Raw genomic sequence first — 24,679 nt, forward strand, 5'->3', positions numbered from 1 at the left:
TCCTCCTCCTGGCCTGGACCATGGAAAGATGCCTGTCTGGTCTTTGTTTCTGCTTAGGTTTGGCCATAGATGATACTGGCAAGATCAGAGGGCCCGAGCAGAGTGGAGACGGGTATCTATTCCCTGGCTTCCTTCCTGCTGGGTCAGCAATGGCTCTGTGCTCTACAGATGGCTCCAGGGCCATGAGCAGCTCTTATTATAATGCCAGTTCTGGAAACTGCTCTTTCCTTTGCCTCTTCAGGCCTAGAAGTACTTGCACTGCCCATGTCACTCTCTTAGGTATCTTCCTTCTCCAATCCTTTATAAATGAATAATCCCTTCATCATTAAACTATGCAGTCCTTTGTTGTCAGGGTGACATCTGCCTCCTGACAAGACCTTGGCTGATGGAAATGTCCAGCTACTGAGCTGACATATATCACCACAAAAATAAGAGCACATTCGAGCATTAATTGCAGTAGAACCAAAAGAACATGTAGCTATCTCACCTGAAAGTAATTTTCTAACTTGACTCTCTGAGCATCATGGGAATTGGGAAATCAGATTCTACAACACCATTATCAACAGGTAGCTAAACAAATACCAAAAGAGTATTATACAGCAGTCACTAAAAAGAGTTTCATTTAAAATTCCAAGTAGATTTCCACTGCCTGCTTCTAAGAAGATGCAGTTGGAACCGAGCAGCAAGTACTCACATAATCATCAGTGGCATCTTTCCCAGCGGTCATAGTGATCACCAGGACCAGAGGCACAATGGTGGTGAACCAGCTCAAGGAGGAGATTTCTGGAATTAGCTGAAACAAACATTTCAAATAGTTGAGAGCTTTTTAAATTGAAAACTAAATCTCCCAAGTTTATTATTCCATTGCATATCCCATTGCCGAGAGTAATGGAGTTGGTGATAGTCGGTAAGTAGTACAGATCCATGTACAAATGTTGAATGCCTTTCAATAATGTAAGCATTTGTGTTGAATTATAAGATACATAGTGCAGAAGTACCATCTGCCAGTCTTCAAACTACCGGACCCAAATAAAAATTTTAAAGCAAGCCAAGAAGTATGACTCTCAAAATCGTTCACAGGTAGCAATCTTTTCCCAGGATATTACATGCCCCCCGTCTCCCCAACTCTTTGTCTCTACATTTAACAATTCTATCAATCTTGTTCATGCCAGTTCTCAAAGAGAGACCCTTTGATGCTCTGAGCATCCTTTACCTTGCATCAGATACTGGGTCAGCTATTTTTCATATATTAGTCCATTGGGTCCTCAGAAAACTCACTGAGGCAGAGTCTGTGCCAGAATCGTTTTGTACAAACACACTGGACTTCAATTCCATGTATAAAATGCAGTCATGACAAACAGAATCCACTGCAAATGGTAACCTGAAGTTGGAAAACATCACTGTCCTGGTTGTCATGCCCTATTTTCTTTTTCATTCTGTTTTTTTTTTCCCCCCTCCATCAGTACCAGGGATCGAAATCACGACTGCCTGACCGCCTGCTTGCAAGGTAGGTGCTTATGCCGCTGAGCTAAATCCCCAGGCCCCATACCCTATTTTCTAAGCAGAGCATCTAAAAGACCAAGGACACGGTCTCCTAACATATGAACCCAGGTCTCTTTGACTCCAAAGCCTACTCCTTTTGTGCCTGTAGCTCCAAAGCCATCCCTTAAGAGAGACATGGGGGTGGGTGTCAGGACTGTCTGAGGCAGGTGCTCTTCAAATGGGGCTCATTTTGGAGCTGCTTCAGCGCCATGAGGCAGGGAGGGGTGAAGTGGAGATGGTCCACAGATGGAGAGCAAGCCCATCAATTACACTAAAATAAATCAGCTTCATACTATAGCTTCTGCAATAGACTTTTTCATCTCAAAAGCCTCTGAGGTTCGATGGGAGGCATCAGTTGTAGTATTTTATGACACATTAAGGTGACTATAGTTCACAACTTATGATATGTGCTATGAATAACTAGAAGACAGGAGTCAAAGGCTCTCAACACAAAGAAACCCTTAAGGACGTTTAAGGAGATAAAAACGCTAAAAGCTTTGACTTGATCACTGTCTCCTGTTTACATGCATCAAATTATCATACTATCATCCATAAATCTGTGTATGGTTATGCACCATCCAAAAATAAAACTTTTTAACTCAAGGAGAAGGCAAAGCAAATAAAAAGCCTCTAAGAACACAGCAAAAGCATTGAGCTAGTAACAGAAAAACCAGATTCTGCGCCTGTTTTCTCATTAATTCATTAACATACCACCAAGTCTCTGGTCTTGTTTCTTCATCAGCAAAGAAGGGGGAACCAAGCCACCTCAAATCTGCCCTCCAAATATAAAATTGTATAAACAAGACCCTTTAACCACATGTTAAAAAGCCACTAGAGAAAAAAATGTAAAATTCTAGGATGGAAGGAAGGTTTACACAAAGAAAGCAAAAGCAAAAGCAGTGGCGGGGGTCAAGTTTTTCTCGAACAAACAGTAAGTTGTTCATTCATTTTGTTTATTTGTCTGTCTTGGTTTTGGTTTTGGTGTATTTGTCATTAGTTTTCAGTTCTTCTCAAGTATATCTTTACTCCTTAGAATCCTTATCACCTCACCACTTTAAATCCTTGTAAAGTGGTAAACTGACAAATCCTGGCTCCAATTTCTTAAGTCAATCACTGCTTCAAATTCTTGAGCAACACTGATCAGATTAGAAACAAGAATCTAGCTCCAATCAGAGCAAATTCCGAGATTCCAACAGAACACAGAAAAAGTACTATCTCCCCCTCTCTCTCTGTCTCTCTGTCTCTATCCTGTCTGTCTGTCTGTGTGTCTGTCTCTCTGCCCCTCCCTCCTTCCCTCTCTCCTCCCTTCCTTTCTTTTCCCACTCTCCCTTTCCCTCTCTTATCCTGGAATTGAGTTGGAAGGCTAATCTAAAAGTCTAAAGCCACGAGGGTCACCAGGTACAGAAGATCTGCGTAAGAACATGGCCTACAAGGAAAGAGAAGCCATGTGAATTTGTTACTGCCCGTAAACACAAACATGCTCAAAAGGAGATACACCCTTGAATATATTCAACTTTGCTTAAACTATTGAAATCCCTGCTAATTACATCCAAAGATTCTTAATACAAATAATTAATCAACTAAAGAAAACAACAGTACTCAAAGCTGTTCATCTACACCACACATATCCCCTTACCTCTTACAACTAACAGAGCCCAGCAAATTCGGAATCTGCCATCCTGGCCTGATTAAATCATCTAAAATGAATACCAGGTAAATAACAGACTAATACAAGCTGTGTGTGTGTGTGTGTGTGTGTGTGTGTGTGGAGACCTAAATGTATCTTTCTAGACTTACGTATTTTTCCTTTCCAAAATATCAGTGAAAGCTGAAATTTTCTTTAAGCCTGAATTTTAGTCAGATGGGGAGGCAAAGAGTACGGGCTACCAATTAACCACTCAAAACTGTAAAACTGGGGCTGGAGATTTAGCTCAGCGGCATGAGCACCTGCCTTGCAAGCAGGCAGTTGTGAGTTCGATCCCCGGTACCAATAAAAAGGAAAAACACACACAAAAAAAACCTGTAAAACCAGGCACCCTGCAGTGAAAAGCCCACAACACCCATAATTTATTTGACATACACATAAAATGTGTCATTGTGCTACAACCTTCTCAGGCTTAGTCAGCTAAGACTCTGCCCCTGCAATCTTCACAATGTCCACTGAAGGGGCGATAAAGGGAGGAAGGAGGCAGTGAACGGTGATTATTAAGCTCTGGTTTGGTTCAAATAAAGTGCAAGGCTGAACTTTAAGATGACCTCAGTGTTTAAAATGATTAATGCACTAGTTTTTACCCATTCCTGGCCCTCCCACATCTGTAAAGAGAAACAGCAAAAAATAACACTAAAAATCTGATAAGAATGGTTTTATCTAGTTGCAAACATTTAGCTAAGTAAACTAACTCACTTTTTCAAATTATACGAATACTTTTAACAAGCAGATGGTGAGGAAATAAATAATTACCTGTAATATCAGGAGGAAAAGGAAATAGGCATTCGCCACTCTCTGGAACTGTTCGAATAAATTAATTGGCAAGAAGGTGAGAAAGTTGTACTTGGATGTGTGGATCCGATTATCCTGAAAGAGAAACAGCATCTGGTCAATTTGGGGGCAAGGCATTGTTCAGTATAGCTTTAAATTGTACCAAGTTGGGGCTGGGGATTTAGCTCAGCATCATAAGTATCTGCCTTGCAAGCAAGCGGTCATGAGTTCGATCCCCAGTACCGATAAAAATGAAAAACACAAAAATAAAATAAAATAAAATGTACCAAGTTGAACGTGAGTTGTGCCAGAGCAAAGAAAAATAAGCCATTGGCTAGGAAATATTAAATATGAAACCCAGAGCCTCAGTTTACCCACCGTAACATGAGCCTAGCAGTAGGGGAAACTGCCCTTTGGTACTACAAAATCAGTCATGATAAAAAACCACATCAAATGCAGAAGTCCTCCTTTCAGACTTTTTCTAGGCCCTTAAAACATTTGCTCACGTGGTAGACACAACTTGAGAGGTGTGACCTTCACACTGAGGACATGGGGCAGAAGAAACTTTGGTGGAGACATTGGTCCTCCTTCCTGAAACACGGCTCCTTCAGGGCCTGATGAGGGGCCCTTGGGCTGTCTCTGAGGGTCTCCTGGGCTGGGAAACTCCCCTCCTTACAAGACAGAATGTGCCTGCTTCAGAATAGGAATTACTGCAAAGGTGTCAATGATGAGAAACCAAATCTGCCACCCTACAACTTCCCCCCTGGGGTCACAGAGACCAAGTCCAGCCCTTTCCACATTGGCAGCCTTAAATATTTGAAGAACCTTCCTAAAACTCCCTTACATCTCCTCTACTCTGATCCGTCCGTATTCCCAAACCCCTCAGGCTTCTCCAGGGTGTGTGAACAGCCCTCCCCGCTCAGCCTCCAGAGGACCCTTCCACATTTCTACGCGTCTATGTTAAGATAGTACCTATATCCTAACAGGAATTCCAGGCGTGGTTCAACCAATCCACGCATAGCAGAGGCTCCAATGTGTTGTATTTAAAACCATTACATTAACAAGCCCTAAAATTTCATTAGCATTGTGGATTGTGTGGTCAGATTGAGTTTTGATCAACTGAAATTCCTAGGTTATTCCTATATAAACCACTATTAAATCATTCCCTTCCTAAATGTTTATAGTTAATTTTTCAAATATTAATGTACAAATTATTCCATATATTTCTATTACACCCATGTAATTGGGAAAACATAAACTTTTCCCTTGTGGTGCTAGGGATTGAACCCAAGGCCTTTGCACTGGGCTACATCCTCAATTCTTATTTTTTATTTTGAGACAGAGTATAAATTGCTAAATTGCCCAGACCAGGCTCAAACTTACAAATCCCTGCCTCCCAGAGTGCTGGGATTACAAGCATCTGTCACATTTTTAATCTTTAATGTACTAAAATGTTAAATATTCCTCCCAGCTTTGAGTCATCAGAAAATTTCAAAAACACACTTTCTGTATGGGCTTCCAAACACCTCAGGTAAATAAATCCATTAAAAAGAAGAGGGCCAAGGATTTTTAAAAATTCAATGAAACAATAAAGCTATGGTGAACTACCAGAAACCTCCCCACAGATTAATGTTATCACTTGTTTCAGAGATTACCGAAAACATCCTGAGTGTGTTTTATTTAACCGCTGACTACCTACATTTCTGAGGCTTAACTCGTATCCACAAACAGCGCTGGCAGATTTGGAGTGGTGTTTTCTGCTGAAATTCAGACTCCACACGTTCAGAATAAGGTCTTTGAAAGTGAAACTGTTTGGGTGTGACTTGTTAATAACCACTGCTATCTGTCTAAGGAAATACAGCCATCTGACAAGTGACCACTTCCGTATTCACCAGGAATCAAAGTGTCCAGGTCTGGGCAGCACATTGTGGGGAAGTCAGAAGATTAAAGGAGAGTTTCCAGCTAAGTCCGTGTGATGCAAACTGTCTGGAAACAGGCTGGGCGCAGAGAGCCGGTTGTGGGAACTCTCAATAACCTGCTTGCTGTAAGAGGGGACTTGGAGAAAACAGTACAGAAGACAAAAGGCTAAGGAGAAAAACCACACAATCTATTCCTAGTCTTGTTTTATATTTTTCTTCTCAGTTAAAGCTGCAACAGAGGCTAAAGCTCACATCTTGCTTAAAGAACAGATAGAACATCTGGGATAGTCCAGTTCGTAGCAGGAATTTTAAATAATCTCATTTGCAAAACTGTAGGTAAAGAGCCACACAGAAACAATGACAGGTTTCTCCTGGTGATGCTGCTGGAGGTACAGCAGTGGTGGCGCTGTGATGTGGTCATAGACATGGAGCCTGCAGAGCCTCAGCTGGGACCAAGGCGCACAGGCGCCCTCTCCTGGGTGCTGCTGCAGAGCGGTCCACTGTACAGCGCTGCATTTCCCAGTTCAGAGGAAAGGGATCCACTATTGCTGACAGGATCCACTATTGCTGTAAATAATTAGGCACCTCCTATGCAGTCACTTCGTTGGCCCTAACTATGGACTTACAGTCGGACTCTGGCACAACTCATTCCCCAGTCCAGCACCTGTACTCCACAGGTGTCTGTACTCCAGTCTCATCCTCTCTCCATGGTCCCCAAATATGCCACCTCTGCCCACCTCAGCCTTTGGCTTACGTCACTTCATCATGGGGACAACTGGCGAACCAACCCATGTGGATAATGACTGAGTCTCGGCTTCTGGCCTGGCTTCTGTGAACACCAAAGGTGCAAGGTGCTACCTGGATTCTCCAAAAACTGCCCTCCTCCTCTTCCTCCTCCTCCTCCTCCTCCTCCCTCTCTTTCCCTTTCTCCTTCTCCTCCTTCTCCCTCTTCTACTCCTCTTCCACTTTTAAGAAACAAACCACTCTTAAATTAACAAACAGAGCATTTAAAGAGTTTGCCTCAGTTTTTCCACTGAGGGAAAAAAATGGTGCTAATAACATTTCTCATCTATATAATTACCGAGCTATTACGGAGAGGCAGTCATAAATGGAAAAGCATTTTTGCCAAGTTGAAAGAATTGCTTGTGAGCAACTTCCAGAGAATCTGAGGGGATTAATAAACGCAGCACACTAGCAGGGTGACCTGCGTGGCCACAGCAGCCAACAACTCCTAAGTCTTGGTGCCTTCACCCAGTTGGTTTATGTCTTTGCTCACCAAACTTGCCCACTGTGAATCTGCTCATCACTGTCCCTCCTGATGGAATAACCACCATCTCAGGTGTTTACAGAGGCAAGCAGAGGGAAGGAGAAAGCCCCTGGACACAAATACTTCAGCCTACAACACGTTGGCCAAGAGAGTTACTATGTGTCCAAAAGACTTGGACACTCAGGAACATCACAGTGTTTACCTCCACTGGAAATGGAAACTAACCCCAATGTTTTGAAAGCATGAAACACAGCAGCTACCAAATGTACACACATATGTCTCAAAAGCCAGCCTCACTGCTCCAAATCCCTAGCTGTCAATGCCACATGGGACAGACTCCGAACTTTTTCCCTCCCCCCACTATTTAATAGGGCACCATCCATCCGGGTGGAGTGAACCCCCTGTCTATAACTTGGGACCAGGCCCAGATCAGTATAGGCAAACCGCATGACTCCTCCTTCTCCTTCAGGTTTCAAGTTGAGCGACTGCCATGTGACCTATGTCCATTCTGGAATGTGCTAGAAATATAGGCTTTGCATTCAACCAGGATGCAAGTAACCCTTTAGATCTATTAGTATCATGGGTCCTGAGTGGGAAAGCAGCCAGGAATAAGCTCACACTGAGGAGGCAGAGTGAAGAAATGTAGAGGGAAAAAAGTGAGACTAAACCCCCCCTGAAGCCAACCCTCAATCTGTACTTTTTAGTTATATTCATTTCTTGTCTAGGTCAGTTTGAGTTGTTTTCTCTTTTATTCCCAACCGACCAATCACCAAATAAGTGCATTAATAATAGGCTCAAGATCAGTTTATGTTTTCATGCAATAGCTTGCCCTTATCTTTATTTTCTCGTAAAGAATGCATCCCAGGAGGTTAAGTTGAAATGAGCCAGTGGTTGTCAGGGGATACTCCCCACATCTGTGGAGCCCGGGCTAAACCCCAAGAGCTTTTGCAATGAGTACCACACTTTCAGCACTATCAAAAGACCTTTCCTCAATTGATGAAACATTTTTATGTCACAATAGCTATGAAAATCAACCAACAGTGCTTGAGGGCAGGGGAAGAGGCAGATATGGTATTATACGATACCATCTAGATTTGAGTGGAAGAAATAATCCTGACTCAATGGGAACGATTATCTGTACACCATAAATTAAAAACCAGAGAGGAGCTGGGTCCACAGACAGCTTGCTGAAAAGAGGAAGTGGCCGGTAGGCTTTGCACCACTCAGGAAATATGTGAAACACCCATGTTTATGCAAAGATCCCAAAAGAATGCATGATAGGGCAGCCAAGGCCGGGAAACTGACGTCTGGCGTCTCAGTGACACCGGGCAAAACCACAGCCTCTTGGTCTTAGTCAGCGTCACCCGGTGCACAGTCCACAGGGAATGGAGAGGAGAGCGTTTGTTAACAGACACCTCCAAGGGCGTGCCAACCACAGGACAGGTGGTGAGCGACTGTGACCAAGGGCAGCAGCGCTCAGTCCTCTCCTGCCGCAGCCCCTGACATGAGCCCAAAATCTGCAGAGAAGGAAATGGGGGACACAGCGCCCAACCTTCCACCCCTTCCTTGGGCTCATCTTTGTGCACCTGGGTCCAGCCAGAGCTGGAGGTGACGAAGAAACCAGAGGTCTTCAGGCTACCTCTTGATTCACAGCCCTCACAGTGCCTCCACCAACCTGGTACAAGACCAGCACCCCTCCCACCCAAGCCAACCAAGGAGGACCACTTCACTCCATCAGCCAGAGCGTCACTTTCCGAGCTTCTGACCTCAAGAGCACACTTCCCTCCTAGACCTTGAGAACACAGCCAGTGGCCCAAAGCACCCATGTCACAAAGCATCCCCAGCTTGCTCTCCTGCCCACCCTCATGTCTTGGTTCAGTGTTCCAGCCTCGGAAAGGCCTTTCTAGACCTAACAAATGTACGAGGGATGGGGATTTGTCTATGAAGAACTAATTGTGGACAATTACCAGGGGAGCAAATTAAATTTCCCTCTGAGATTAATTGAATCACACTAATTTTTGTTTCCCCTGGGATGCTTAGACACATACAATGCTTTACATAGTTCCAAACAAAATGTCCACTTCTCTTTGCTGCCATCTCCAAAAGGACTCAAAATGTCCACACAATGAGAGAGAGACAGAGACAGAGAGAGAGAGAGAGAGAGAGAGAGAGAGAAAGAGAGAGAGAGAGATTGATCTAGTATACAAGAGGTGATCAAAAATACAGTGGACATTGATCTTTTTTTCATGAAACATTACAGCAAAGATATGTTGCCAAGGGACACCAGGGCAAGTGTCTCTAGGGAGTGAAGGGCAGCGTGATAGCCCCTGAAAGGGAAACACCAGGAAGGCACACAAAAAAGAGAAGGGGAAGGCTGCATTCTGTGGGGTCCCAGGGGGTCCCTGCAGATCTGCTCTTGTGGCACTGCCAGGAAGCCCTCTCCAGGCCTGTCCCTACAGGTCCAGCTGTGCTCCCCAACTTCAGCCCCTGCCCTCTGCAGCCAGGGCTCCGAGTACCACAGGCCTCTCCTTGAGTTGATGTGGGAGCCGGCTTGTCCAGGCTTGTTTCTTGAATGACAAGGGAGTTTTTGGACAACTTAGAACATATAAGTCGCTTTGTTTATTCGGACTGAAAATGAGAGCATGTTTGCGCTGCTGTGCGGTCTGGGAACCAGGCCAAACTTCGGGCAGGACTTCAGTGTTTATGACAATAACAAAAGCACAGTGGAAAAGTCCAGTTAACAAGGAAAGGCACCCATGAAGAACTTCCCAGAGGGCCATGGGCCGGTAATAGCACACTATGAATAGTCCAAGCCTCCCTGGACTCGCCTTTCACACCAGGGTTCTGCGTAACTAACACCACCTCTAAGGTTGCGTTTTTCTCCTGCATCCCTGGGGAAGAGCCAGAGAGTGTTGGGAGGTCCTTCTGCTGGGGGTGCTGCACTAGGGAACCCCCAGGCTCACACCTCGAGCTCCAACAAGAACCCCAGTCCTCCTGAGAGGAGCCCCTTCACAGCCAGGGCATCTAAATTCAGACAAACCCACAACACCCAGATTTGTGGAGTTGTTGATGCTGTTGTTATTGTCATTGTTGAGTGGAGTTTTATTTGGGAACCAGATGTTGAGAGGGAGAGGAGAAACAGGCTGGGAAATCGGGAAGGAAATTTTTCTACATTGACAAGAGGCAGAGGTGAGAAAAAGACTTTTAAAGTATTTTTCTATCATTAAAACACAGAAACAGTGATCTTTCAATAAAGTGTCAGTCTTATCTTTTTGTGATCACAGCAGGCACAAAAGGCCTGATGATTTTCACTGACTTCAAGACTCTGCTTGACATGGTCTGAGTTTAATGAAGACATCCCTAAATTTGCTTTGGGGTTAACAACAGATGTGCAGAAAAACAGGGAGCTGTGTTTTGCGGGAGCTGACACAGGGATTGCATAGGAGCCCCTGCTGTGAGGAATTGCAGAGGGGTCAGATGCTCCAAGTCTGAGAGCTGTTTGCAGCTGAGCCGCTTCCAGAAGGAGCAGTTCCAATCATGAGGCTGACAAGCAGGCAACAGTGGGGACTGAACTATTTCACAGTGAAGGGACCACGAAGAATAACAACTGGTATACAGAGCTGTTTTAGAACAAAGTCAACCACATCTTTCCCCCGTCTCCCAGATGGGTGGATGGATGGATGGGAGGGAGGGACGGAGAAAGGAGGGATGGATGGATGGATGGGTGGATGGATGGATGGACGGATGGGATAGATGGGAGGGAGGGAGGGATGGATGGATGGATGGGTGGATGGATGTATGGGATGGATGGGTGGATGGGAGAAAGGGGGGGATGGATGGATGGAGGGTGGATGGATGGGTGGGAGGGAGGGAGGGAGGGATGGATAGATGGGAGGGAGGAAGGGAAGGATGGATGGATGGATGGGTGGATGGGAAGGATGGGTGGATAGCAGGGAGGGATAGATGGATGGATGGGATGAATGGATGGATGGGAGGAATGGATGGATGGGTAAGTGGGTGAGAGGGAGGAAAGGAGGGATGGATGGATGGGATGGATGGATGGATAAGGGAGATGAATGGATGGATGGGAGGGATGGAGGTATGGATGCATGGATGGGTGGGTGGGAGAAAGGAAGGGATGGATGGGATGGATGGGATGGATGGGATAGATGGATGGGATGAATGGATGGATGTGAGGGATGGAGGGATGGAGGGATAGGTGGGTGGGAGGAAAGAAGAGAGGGATGGATGGATGGATGGATGGATGGATGGATTGGAGGGATGAATGGATAGGTGGGTGGGAGGAAGGAAGACAGAGATGAATGGATGGGAGGGATAGGGATGGGAAGGATGGAGGGAGGGATGTATGGATGGATGTGTGGGTGGGTGGGGGGAGGAAGAGAGGGAGGGATGGATGGATAGATGGATGGATAAAAGCCTCCTGGCTACAGTCCCCACACCTTCTCTGCCATCTCATCCCAGTTTCCTCATATTTTCGTCCCTTGCATTCCTCTTTCACCATCCTCTTCCAGGTTCATGGCATCTGGGGTGAGAGCTAGAAAGCGAAGTTCATGGAGACCCTAAGCACAGGTGACAGTTTTCAAGGAGTGGCTGGTGGGTTTGGAAGAACAGGTGCAGCTGGCATTCACAGGCGGAGGAGCCAGTACTCCTGCTTCTACTAGGGTCGCTATAGGTCAGACAAGGGAGGAAGCAAAACGAGGGGTCTCTGCCCTGAAGCCTTTTTCAGAAAAAAAAAAAAAACTATTTTCCCTACACGGTTAATGTTTGTAACCATAGCTCTAAAACACACCAAGCTCTGCTTCTCATGTTCTCTTACCACAGCAGTTTTGTCAACAAAATAATTTGTCTCCTCCCACAGGAAGATAGAGCCCAGAAAGACTAAGGCTCTCGCACAGCCAACCCAGGCTATGGTGCACAACACCGGAGGATTCTGGGAGATTTTTTGATTGCAGGCTAAAGAAAAGCCCCACTTCCGGAAGTAAAGAGGGCAGACAGCCATAAAGAAAGGGGTCACAAGCATAACAACACAGATACCACAAGCCTCAAATGTAGGGTGCATTGCTTATAAAGACAGACCATCCTTGCCAAACGTGTTCTAGGAAAGCTTTGAGCCTTCTCGAGGCCAGCTTCCCCAAAGAACCTCTTTTTCACCACAAAGAAACAACAATGCACTTAAAGAGTGTGGAGTCCCCACCTATTACCAGCTAAGCAGCCTTGGGAGCCTCCTAATCCCTGGAATCCTTAGTTTCCCTTTCTGTCAAATGTGCATAATATTATTTGCCACACAGCACTGGTGTGAAGATCCAGTGAGATCATATGAGTAAAGTACTTCATACCATGTGTGGTAATTAAATACTTTCTTCCACGCCCCTGCTCTATGCTTTTGCCAAAATCTTCTAAAATAAACCCGGAGCTCTTGAAACTCAAACATTTATATGAATGAGGTGGGGGTTTTCCTGGTCTTGAGGTCTAAGGACCTCAATCCAAGACCAGAGCATTAAGTAACCTGAGATATCTCCAAGCTCAAGTTGCTATGATACAAGAAAGGTTTCTGCAACCCTGACCAAAGCTACACAAGGTAAATGAGCAGGAATACGAGAGGGGCCCACTTGTAGATGACAGATTATGAGCACAGAGAGGGACTCAGTTCCCCAAGGGGCCGTGGGGCTGGCCACTGTCACAGCCCCAGCACTCATGGAGACCCCAGAGCACAGGTGCCAGTTCTCAAGGAGTGGCAGGTGGGTTTGGGAGAACAGGCGCAGCCGACATTCACAGGCGGAGGAGCAGGTTCTCTTCTTTCCACTGGGGGTGGGGGGGGGGCCACTGTTTGCATTCAGCTGAAGATATTTTTCTAGACTTCTCTTTCAAGCCTTTAAGAAAAATATACTACACGAAGAGAAAAAAAATCACTGCAAAATCAGATAGTTTTCACACATTTCCAATTTAAATTCTAGAAAAAAATTTTTAAAACCAGATCAAGTGTGAAGCTGAAAATCCAGAGAATCACAGGAAAAGATTCATCAGTGGATGGATGAAAGAGCAAGAGAGCAGGATGAGGAGAAAAAAGGGTAGAAGAAGAAAGTATAATTTAAAATATATTTATACACACATGGCCAAAACACAGGGCATCATTTAAATGGGAACAGCATAAAGACCCTAAATGACTAGGGAATTCATTTACAACTACAGATAAAATACAAATTTATTGACGTGTTCCTCATGACAACACATTTTAAGTATTGATTTTTAATAAGCAGATATATTGTTCATATTTGATTTTTTAAATTTTATTTTATGAATACATGTTTATAGTGCATAATGGTTACATTCACTGGGGGAGGAGGTAAATGCACATATTTGATTTTTTTTAAAAAATGTACCTTTCTCTTATACTCGGAGCATTCAATTCCAGTGCAGCCCGGAGTGCTTGACAATACTAGTTAATTTAGGTTAGAGCAGCTTAAAGATGAGGGTCAGTTGGCCTTTCCACTAGCCAAATGGTTTGCCAGATTAAGATAGAGACTCAAGTATGGTGGGGATGAAAATGTTTTCAGACCAAGTCAGATTAATTTTATACTATATAAATGAAATGTGGTATTTTCCATTCTATAATATTTTGGCCTTTATTACCAACATGAACAGCTTTTTCCAGAATGGGGGTGGGAAGATAAGGTGTCTCCATGTAATCTAGGCTGGTATCAAATTCTCTGCAATTCCTCTTGCCTCAGTCTCCTGAATGCTGGCATTAAAGGTGTGTGCCATGATGCCTGGCCAATACGAACAGCTTTAAGAAAAGAAATACATTTCTCTCTGGCCGGGCTGGAGGTACCTGCCTCTAATCTAGCACTCTGGGGGCTGAAGCAGGAGAAACACAAGTTCGACTCCAGCTTGAGCCAAGTGACAGCAAAATTCTGTCTCAAAATTTAAAAATTACTAAGAGGGTTAAGGATATAACCATCAGTGTGATGGCAGGACTTCAGAAAAACATCTCTCCTGGTAGAAAATTGTATTCTTTACCCAGATACAGTGAAAATTCTAATATTAAATCCAACAGTACTCAGTTTCACACTTGAATTTATGACTTATATTGTTTGTTCATCTATCCATATGAAATAATCTCAAAATCCTAATGGGAGAGCAAACTCCCAAAGGTCCAAGACCTCACTCACACTTTGCAAAGTCTCCAGAGCATTTAAAAAAGTGATAAACACGTGATAATTACTCAACATAACCCTGAATTAGCTCAATTGGAAAAAGTACATGGAAGGTAAGGTGGTTTCATTTACAAGAAAAACACAAGCAAATACCAGGGCTCTTTAACTCCCAATCCAATCATTTCTACTAAATTAACCTCAAGAAGTAGAGACGGCCAGGTACAGCACAAACATCGGTTATTGACATTATTTAACACAATATACAGTTCACTGCTTTTTCTCTGCTCAGCATTTAAGAGAGAATAAAAAAATAAAATACCCCTTTTGCCTCTTTTCAAATCTAAAACAATCTGCATGGCTCTTTCTCTGCAAAACGTTATGAAGCTCAGCCAGCTGTGTTCTTAACCTCAAAAATGTCTTGCTGGGGACAAGGGCGTTCCCTGTGGTGTTTGGTCTCGTAGTGTATCTGAAATCTCAGACACGGGCTCCGTGGTTTGCGAGAAGTATAGAAACATGACTTGGAAAGCTTGTCCTCGGCTTTCGGTTACGCATTCCACCTCCGCCTCCTACAGAAGTCATCGAGACCAGCCCTGGCAGATGGTTTTTCTTAAAAGCTTTTCTGCCTATTAAGACAGAGAGCAATAACACAATGTAATTAAAGAGATATTAGGTCGGTGGCAAGGACGGTTAATTAGAGAAATTTGAACTGGTTAAGCAAACAAGAGGCGATTAACAGCCCAATGGGTAAGGGGCGATGAGGCACAGTGATGCCTTTAACAGCCCTGGGCTCGGTGCTATCAGATCAGCAAGTCTTAATCCTGGGTGCCTGTTAGAAGCACTCACTTTGCATAAATAAAATGCCTAGAAGCCACCCAAAGAGCTGGCTGATTCACCCATTTATTGAGCTTTCTGAGGAGACATAGATACTTCACTCTCAAGAGCACCTTCCATCTCGTCATTAACAATGGAAACGAGATTGATTAAGAGGAAGCAATCATCCCTCAAACTCCAGTGCACTCTGAGGCTGCATTCCCAATTTTTTCTCAGCTTCAATCTGGCCAAAAAATTTCAAGAATGTCAGGTGGAACCCTAGGGCCTCCCATTGTAAGAGGTTATGAACAACAGGAACCATCTAAAGGAGAATTTTTTATTTCCTATTATCTTGTTTTGAATTCCTGTATTGTTTCCATAGTTTTGTTAGGTTTGGTTTTACTCTGTCATGTTCTGTTTTGATTTTACTGCATCTGATGGAATGGGCAGCTATTTTGAAGATAATGGTGTGTATTATGGTAGCCATTGTTGATTTCCTATTATCTGGTTTTAAGTCCCGTAACACTTCATTCTTTTTTTTTTTTTTTTTTTTTTTTTTTTTTTTTTTTTAATTTTTATTTAAGGAGAAAAGAAAAGAAAAAAAAACAGTGAAGGGTACAAGTTATACAGATTTACAGAAGAAAAAAAATGCGCAGTAGGAAATCACTAGTTAATAGATTACATATTGCCATCTTAGAAATAATTGTTCAAGTCACAGAATTAAAGTTTGTAGAGTGGACATTTCAGCAATGATACTGCAAACAGTTCTGTTCAATGATCCATTAGAACTCTGTGATATCATTTTCTGTCTTATACATTTAAATATACATGCAGTTATATAGTTTAGAGCATTTTCTTTTCCTCTCTTTTGTACAGTGACTATTACACATTTTGGGTTTCATTGCTCCCACTGTTCTTATTGCTTTTTTGGAAGAGAGTAAAACCAAATGTGACATGACAGAACAGAATCGGTCAAGTCAAAAGGGTGGATATAATAGATAATATAAAAACATAATACAAGGTAATCAACAATGGTTACCCTAATGCCTCCCGCTATTTCTAATAGAATTGCCTATATCGTTAGTTGTAATACTATTGAACAAAACCGTAAAGGATAAAACCGACAAAACCAAAACATTGGAGATATTGTAGGTCTTCAAAAGTAGATAGAAGTCAACGAGAATGGGCGTTATAATGAATCTCATTATCTTCTCAGCTGATGCCTAAACTTTCGAACCTGATACTATTCAGCAAAACAGAATAGAGGAACCTCAGTCAAAAACAAGATGGTGAGAGTAATACAGGGCTTCAAATCGAGAAAATAGAAAGTCAAAGTGGGTTACTATATTATATCCTGCTATATTTTTCCCTTTAATTAAATGGATAACAATAAAAAAGTATATAATGGAGTGGAGATTGAGAAAAAGAAAAAGAGGGCATAACAGCGAAACAGGGCAGATCAAAACATAACCTTTTAAGCAGAATAGTGTTTCACCACCAGATATTTCCGACTTAAAAATAGTTACCATATTGACTCCCTCCCTGAAGTCCTTGAGTACAACTTCATATACTGTAGCATTAAGTATATCAAAACAATGTAAAACCATTTAAGAGAATGACAGCATTATAGAGTATTTGGAATTGACTAACAGAAAATGAACAATGGTCTCTGTATAATCTCCTTGTCTTTAAAAGGTTTTTGCTTATACTAACGTACATAACAAAATCCAATAAGATACAACCTGGTTAGACCATTGGAGACAGAAGAACAAAAGCTAGATGAGACTTCAAAACAAGATGGTACTGAATCAGCATTACCTATTAAGATGTCATTTTCTCAAAAATAGCTGTTCCTATCATCCAATCTTCTCTGTCTCATTTCTGTTGAGCTCTTTTTCTGTCAGTAGCTGTCAGTTTGTCTTCTTCATTTTGTTCTCTGCTCCATTCGTTGTGGCCTCCCTGCCACTATTTCTGGGTTCTTTGTATTTTTCTTTTTTTAGAATATCCTGCAGTAATCTCTGTAGAGTTGAATTGGTGGTTGCAAATTCCCCCAGTTCCTCTTTATCCTGGAAGCACCTCGTTTTTCCATCAATTTCCAGGGACAGTTGTGCAGGATATCTCAATCTTGGCTGGAGATTATTATCTTTCAAAGCTTGAATTATTTCCCCCCATGCTCTTCGTGATTTGATGGTTTGTGAAGAGAAATCTGCTGTAATTCTGATGGGTGTTCCTTTGTAAGTGATCTGTTTCTTGTCTCTTACAGCTTTTAATATTCTGTTCTTGTATTGAATTTCTGGGATTTTTATTATTATATGCCTGGGTGTTTCTCTGTTAGGGTTGTAGGTAGCTGGGGTCCTGTATGCCTCATACAGCTGAGTATCTTTACCTTTTGCTAAATTAGGAAAATTCTCCTGGATTATTTCTGTGAGTAGCTTTTGTAATTCATTTGTTTGTGTCCCTACTTCTTCTTCTATGTTCTTAATCCTTAAGTGGTGGCTCCTCTTATCATCTTCTTGTCTTTGTATTATTGCTGTTTGAACACTTCATTCTTTTGTTTTGACTGGTTTTATTTTGTTTGATTTTATTATGTCTGATGGTACAGACAGTTATTTTAAAGAGAACAAGAGACATCATGGTAGCTATTGTTTATTTCCTATAATATTGTCTTGAAGTCCTGTATCACTCTTATTTTTCTGATTAGCTTTATTTGGTTTGGTTTGGTTTGGTTTGGTTTGGTTTGGTTTGGTTTGGTTTGGTTTTATTCTCTTTGCAATTAAAAAAAAGGAAAAACAAAGGAAATTGAAGTGAATGTCCTGGATATGAGTTCCCCAATAAACTCAGGTTTTGAGGTGAGTGCATGTATGTGTGTGCCCGTGTGCCCACACGCTCTGTAACCTAGGCTGGCCTCAACCTCATGATCTTGCTGCCTCAGACTTCCACAGTCCAGGATTACAGGCATCACCACGCCTGGCTTCATGATGGGCATTTTGTACACAGAGGGTTGTTGCGTGAAACAGGAGATGCATAAACCAGTGCATAACAGAGCAAGATGCTATCAATTTGGTTCAACTGATGGAAAAATTACCTCTTGCTTAAAACCAAAGATAAAAAGGCTGTTTGGTAAAGTAGCGAGTTCCCCTCCCCTAGAGGTATAAATCGTGTACTGGGCACGAAGTTGGTTAGAATCTTGGAGAGAGCAATGATGCAAAAGCTTTAGAGGGTAATTCCACACTGAGCTTCACAATAGCAACAGCCAACCTTGTAGAGCTTTCAGTGACTCCAAAAGCCAGCCGCAGCACACATGCCATGGGTTCGCCACCACTGTCCCACAGAGAAGGAAAGCTAATTCCACAGTACCAGGTCAATCAGGTGGCTCCTTTTGTATAAAGTAACTCTCTTCTTCTTGTATTTTGGGACAATTGGCACAGAATGGCATCCCATCACCAGGACATGGTGATGACTGCAGCTGGAAGGAGGTGACCTTAACTCACAGCAAGCTTGACAGCCAAGAGCACACATGGAACCCGGAACAGTCAATCTAAAGGTGGTGAGTCTCGGGAATCAACTGCTAGCAATCTAGACCTTCATCCTGTCATCCTGTGTGACCCCGGAAAGAGCAGTCTCTCACTGTTCCAGCAGAACATCCCCACAAAGCTCTACACGCGTCCTAACCCCTACTGCCTTACCAGGCATTCACACAACGTGCATACTTTTCTACATGCATCTGTAGCCTCAGCAAATCCTAGAATCATTCTTAAAGTACCTTCACATATTAACTTTAATGCCTAAATGGCTACTTTTGGAAGAAACCATGTATTATACACTCAGCAGTTGCTATGAAAGTAGATTTTTGTGTTCTTACGAGAAAGTTAATATGTAATTAAAGTGATATAGCCCTTCCATTATGTGAGCATATTTCAAAATATCGCCCCATATGTATATACAATTCTTATTTGACAAAAAAACAAAAAAGAGTAACACACAGAATGTCAAATATAAAATGCAGCAGTAATCTGAGTTTTAGTTCCATAATAGTGGATATGAATTTGAGATACATTCTTACACGAATCATTTGATTAATCTTTCAATTACAAAAGTAAGATATGATAATAACTATCTTTCAGCAATGTGATTGCAGAGCCAGATCATTTGGTTCTGTAAAGAAAACAACAAAAGAAGACAGCAACCGTTTGGAGACCACGGGTTGGTGGTTTTTCTGTTAACCTCTCAGTTGTTACTGGACTTGCCCAGTTTTATCCACATGACTTAAGGATCACTTGCATAAACCATCTGCCAATCCCCCAGAAACTGCACTTGGACTTATTTCTTCACAAGGGAAGTTATTTTCTTCCTTCCTCATTTTTTCATTTCTCAGTCTTATCTGAAATTTATGACATGACAGTCAGGTTACAACACAGCTCCAAAATTCTGCCTTCAAAAATTGCTGAGGGATGGGTTTGAATAGAAGAGGGAGAGGACATTTGTGGGAGGCAGAAGCTTACTCGGGGGCTGGAGTGTAGCTCAGTGCTAAGAGCACTTGCCTAGCATGGGTGAGATGAGAGACAGAGAGACAGAGAGACAGAGAGAGAGAGCAAAAGAAAGAGAGATGGAGATAGAGAGGCACAGACAACAGAGATACAGACAGACAGAGGAAGGAAGGCAGAAAGATAGGCAGGTGGATAATGAAAGTTACACATTTGAACTCTTTTATTCTAATGACATATTGCTTGGATTCTTTTCACTTTCCTATCACTGCAGTAAAGAAAATGAAAGTAAAAATAAGTAAGCCAAACCCATGTGCTTTGCTTGAAATTCATTCACAAAGCAGATGGAACAGGAGCTCATTTTATGAGAATGCCGACACTATCCCAGCCTACAACAAGTAAATAACAGAATGTTTGAGTTGACCTGGATTCTTTAACTCACTTGATGTGGCTCCCTAGAGCAGAGTTCAGAGGAGAGAACAGAAGACTAAAGCGGGAAAAACAAATTAAGGCCAGGAAGAATCAGCAGGAGAATGACGCTGCTTAACCAAATCAGGTGTCAGAAAGATAAAACAGTCATGCTTTTGAAAACTCAAATGAATTTGAGAGGTGCCCCCAAAATCCTTTTCTTCTCCAAGGAAATTACTGACAAAGGAAAAATTAAAACCTTCATTCTCGGGCACTTAAGAGTAATATTAACAGCACGCGCACAGAAAGCCCAGTTACTATGGTGATACCCACACAGTGACCAGAAGCTCGGACAAATGCAATCCTGGGACTTTTTATGACTGACTCCAACTTGTCACCCTGCCCTTCAGCTGATGCATGAATTGCTCCAGTCATGTGCAAGAATAAAAGAGGAGAAACCCAAAGTTCCCACCCGGCTGGGGACCCCAGCAGGACTGCATCACATCCCCCAGGCTGCTGTCTCAAGAGTCTCCCAAACAGAATGTTTAGGGTTCCAGCATTCCATGGAGCGCGTGACCCTGAAAACCCAAAACATGTGAAAAGATGCATTCAAAACCGGGCCACTTCAGTTCAGAAAGCCTGAAGGTTTTCCTACTGTTTCTCTCCCTTTCCAGGCAAATTGACTGCTCTCACAACCCACTCTGCCTTTTTTCATAATTTAGGTTTCCCTTTTTCCCCTGCCCTCCAAATTCCAAACTCTAACTTTAAAAAAATTAAGATTCCTTTCTTGAAGTCATCCAGTTACTTCCAATTAAAGATGGTTCTCCTTGGTTCTTCATGCCCTGGGCGCATGAACACCCCACTCCCTGAACGGCTCCTTTCCGGGGAGCTGCATCTCACCGTCCACCACTCTCAGCTCCTTCCCTCGCTTTCTCCTCCCTCTCCACGCCACTGTGCATTCCCCATCCACACCGCACACTCCTCAGCCATGGCTCCTTAAGGGGCTCCATTTTCCTCTTCTGTCTATCTCCTTCTGCCTTTTTAATTTTTAAACTGTTATTAGTACAGAATGTTTGCATTCCTCATGGGGTACATAACAGCGTCATTCTTTTTATCTCCCTTCTCCTCCCCTCCAAACTCTCCTGCCATCTCTTGGTCTGAATCCTAAAAACCTGCAGCTCCCACTACCCACAAGTTCTGGTTGGTATTGACCCTGGCGTTGCCCTTTGGTACTTGGTCTCTTGGTGACACCCTACCTCCTGAGAGCCTGCCACCTCACAGACCAACTCCCAAACAGCCTGGTCTCACCTAGCTGAGCTCCGATTCCCCACGGCAACACTCTTCCCTCCAACCAGGTCTAACCACAGGCTTTTGCTCATCCTTTCCGTTCTTGAAACTGGTGGTACCAACAAGGCGCAGGACATTTCCTGCTTCCTCTGGCAAAACTTCCTCAGACATCTGCAACACACTCAGTTCTCTTCTCCCTAACATTTCCGGGCACAGGCCACAGCTCCAACTTGACATCGACTTTTCACTGGGTTCATTCTAGGGTCCTGATCTTCTCCGTGAAGGTAGTGTTACAGGCAGCTGAGCTGGTTAGAAATATTATAGGCAGGGCTGGGCCCTCAAAGGAACCAGAGCAGTTCAGATGCCTTGACGTGTTGGAAGAGACAATCACCTCCTGCTGTGGGCCAGATCTCAAGACAAAAAGCAAAGCAAACACAACCACATCCTAAGGATCCACAGCCCAAATAGTTCTCTATCACCCTGAGGGAGTCAGGAGTCAGCATCCCACCCCCTACAGGAAGTCACTGCTGTTAAGCCTGCCCCCCTTACTAGGTGACTGGCTCCCCCATTTGCTCCTAATTTAATCAATTTTACCTGAGCAATTAAACTTATTGGTTGACCACAGTTCTGTCCTACCTTATGAACACTTTGCAAATTCCCATTTTTCCCACCTTTGACCCATTTAACCTCATGATTTTACTCTGTAAAAGTCCTTGGAAAAGACAGAGTCACTGGCAATCCACTCGGGACCCCTTTCCTCTCTCAGACAGAAGCTTTCTTTCTCTCAATAAATATATTCTGCTCTTAACCTCTGTTGTTCCTAAAATTCGTTCTTTGATTCTAGAGAACATAAACTCATATTGGGCATAGTAGGTTGGGAGTTTCATTCTCCTATATCAATGGAAGCAGAATTTGTATCTCCTTTCTCATTAGCCTCAGTAGCACGACGCAACACACTACCAGGTCTAAGCAGAGGTCCCTCCAGTATGCCTGTCTGGTGCCCACCTAAAGAGAGCCCTGCCCTCCTCACCCTCCCAGTGACTCTTGAGCTATATATGCTGTTCAGTGCCCCAATCTTCTACAGAAAATGAAGATCAAACATCTGCATTGCAGGTATAGAGCAGGCATGTTATGAATCCTGAATTCTGAAAATCATTTTAACCCTATTTTTTGAGAAGATGCAATGAATCATCTCCCCACTGCCACTCATGGAGACAAGAAATTTCCCTGACAGGCCAGTCTTTCTCAGAGAGATGGACACATCAGTACCACTTGGACCTGAAGAGGTCCAGTGACTGTCAGGGCTCCCACAGCATGATGTCGGGGCCACAAAAAAACAGTAAGGACCCTGACTCACTCGGTACACACCGTCTACATGAATTGAAGCATCACGTCATACCCTAGTCATCAGCAAGCAGTATAAAAAATAAGGTTTTCATGGTATTAAAGCTGTCATAATATAATAAAATATTTAGTGGTTCAGGGGGTGGAAATAATGGTGGTGGGTCATAGTTTCTTACTCCAATGACTTCAGTTCTGTAGGAAGAAAGAGGGGTGAAGAGGGAACCACAACACCCCCGTTAAGTGAGTAAGAAGGAAACAGAAGGGGTTTGAGTTGTGGGGAGTCCTGGGTGCAGTGTAGCCAGACTATTAGGGCTCAGATGAACTCAGCCACATTTTGTGTAAAGAAACACTTTTTGGAAAGTCCAAATGAGCATTGTTCTACCCATCACAAAAATCATGAATAATATACTCTGTGCAATACCCATTACATCAACAAAGCATTTTAATATTCGAGGACTAATTTTTTTTGGTACCTTGGATCGAACTCACAACCTTGCGCTTGTCAGGCAGGCGCTTATGCTGCTGAGCCCCAGCCGTCTAGGAAAAAAATTACAGTGGCTTCACCCTGGCTAGGCAAATCCTCTACCTATAAGCTATACTCCCAGCCCAGCAGGCTTCCTTTACAAGAATGAAAACTTCTGGTTAAATCTTTACCAGTATATATAAAGCTGTGAAATTCCCAAATAAGATCAAGAATTCAGCTCAAGAAAAAGTCAGTCCCTTAGGAACTTTCCATCTACTTACGTGCATGGAATGTATTTAGAAACAACTGATTGTCTGGCTTTTCCTGTATTTTCTGAGTTTGAGGCAGTAAAACTTTCTCATTGCTCAAATGAGCTTTCGTCTCCTTTCTCAAATTCCTTCAAAGTTCAAGAGAACTACCAGAGATAGAGCCTTCCAGAAAGGGAAGGAAGGGGAGAAGTGAACACAAGGATCAGTGGAAACCAGTGTTTTCCATCATTATTTCTTAGTTTGTAAATGAAGTCAGGAAACAATCATAATTAATCTAACACTTTATTTTTTTTCTATCATTCACTCTGAACTCCTTTTCAGAGAGATGATGGGTCTGGATATTCAGTTCATTCTCACACTTAGCCTTTTTTACATTAGCATATTTTAATACAAGTGTTTTCGTTACTTCTGTTACTCATTTTTATTATTAGCCAAGGAAACTCTGAACTCCTCTCTACTGAGAACAATAATTCCAGTGCTCTTTCTCCAATTTCCAAAATCCCACTCTGTCCTGGACCTCAGCAATCCAGTCCGAAATCCCTCTTGAATACAAGTTTTATGTTTCCTACCTCCCAGTTCTTACAGTATCACATCTAATTTACCAATTAATTTTGCTTAGAATCATCAATCTTGTCTTTTGTTTATGTTTAAAATCCTTTATCTCGCCAAAGTGCTTGCGATAATATTCTAAGCCTGAGTTATGTTTTATAATGTGCTTTGCAGCTTTGGAGTTTGCTGATAAATTAAGGTTCTTTATGTATTGAGATATCTTCCTTCAGCCTTCAAAGAGAAAAGTTGACTTGGCCAGGCTTGGTGTTTGTGAAAACTGCACTACTTATCTGAGTTTTGTGTAAACCTTTCCTCCCAGATCATGTGTACAAACACTAAGGGTAAGATTTAAGAACAGTCTAAGCCTTACTTTGCAAAATTTGAGTCACCTTTATCTTCCCTTGTCTTAGAGTATATAAAATCTTTGTTGGTCGGTATCTTAGAGCAGGGAGGAAAATTAGGCTGGTCAGGGTTTTTGAGGTTGTTTTGATTTTGTTGTTGTTGTTGATTGTTTTGTTTTATTTGGGGGACTGGTTTTTGTTTCTTGTTTTGTTTTCTTTGAAGTGTTTTTTGGTCTGCTTTCTGGGATTGGTCAAAAGAATATCATGGAAAAAACACACACACACACAACTTTGGGCTCTAACCAATCTGAACTAGAATTTCAGCACTGCCAACTTTAACTG

General features: G+C 42.8%; 1 protein-coding gene across 12 annotated transcripts in view; it reads right to left on the reverse strand.

The window, feature by feature from the left end:
- The window catches only part of Atp8b4 (ATPase phospholipid transporting 8B4 (putative)), a 227,871-nt gene that overhangs the window by 161,489 nt on the left and 41,703 nt on the right, over positions 1 to 24,679 (reverse strand). For all 12 annotated transcript variants that reach the window (XR_010047426.1, XR_010047425.1, XR_010047424.1 and 9 more), the window contains 2 exons: positions 4,004 to 4,117; positions 695 to 793 (listed from right to left, as the gene is read on the reverse strand). Coding sequence is in view for 1 of the 12 variants with exons in the window: in XM_013154709.2 (XP_013010163.1) it covers positions 695 to 793; positions 4,004 to 4,117 (213 nt within the window). In the remaining 11 variants the exon portion in view is untranslated. The remainder of the gene's footprint in view (positions 1 to 694; positions 794 to 4,003; positions 4,118 to 24,679) is intronic.

This window comes from Cavia porcellus, unplaced genomic scaffold (genome assembly GCF_034190915.1).
Source record: "Cavia porcellus strain 051 isolate PalLab524CR breed Dunkin Hartley unplaced genomic scaffold, mCavPor4.1 scaffold_1, whole genome shotgun sequence".
In the NCBI taxonomy this organism is placed as follows: Eukaryota; Metazoa; Chordata; class Mammalia; order Rodentia; family Caviidae; genus Cavia; species Cavia porcellus.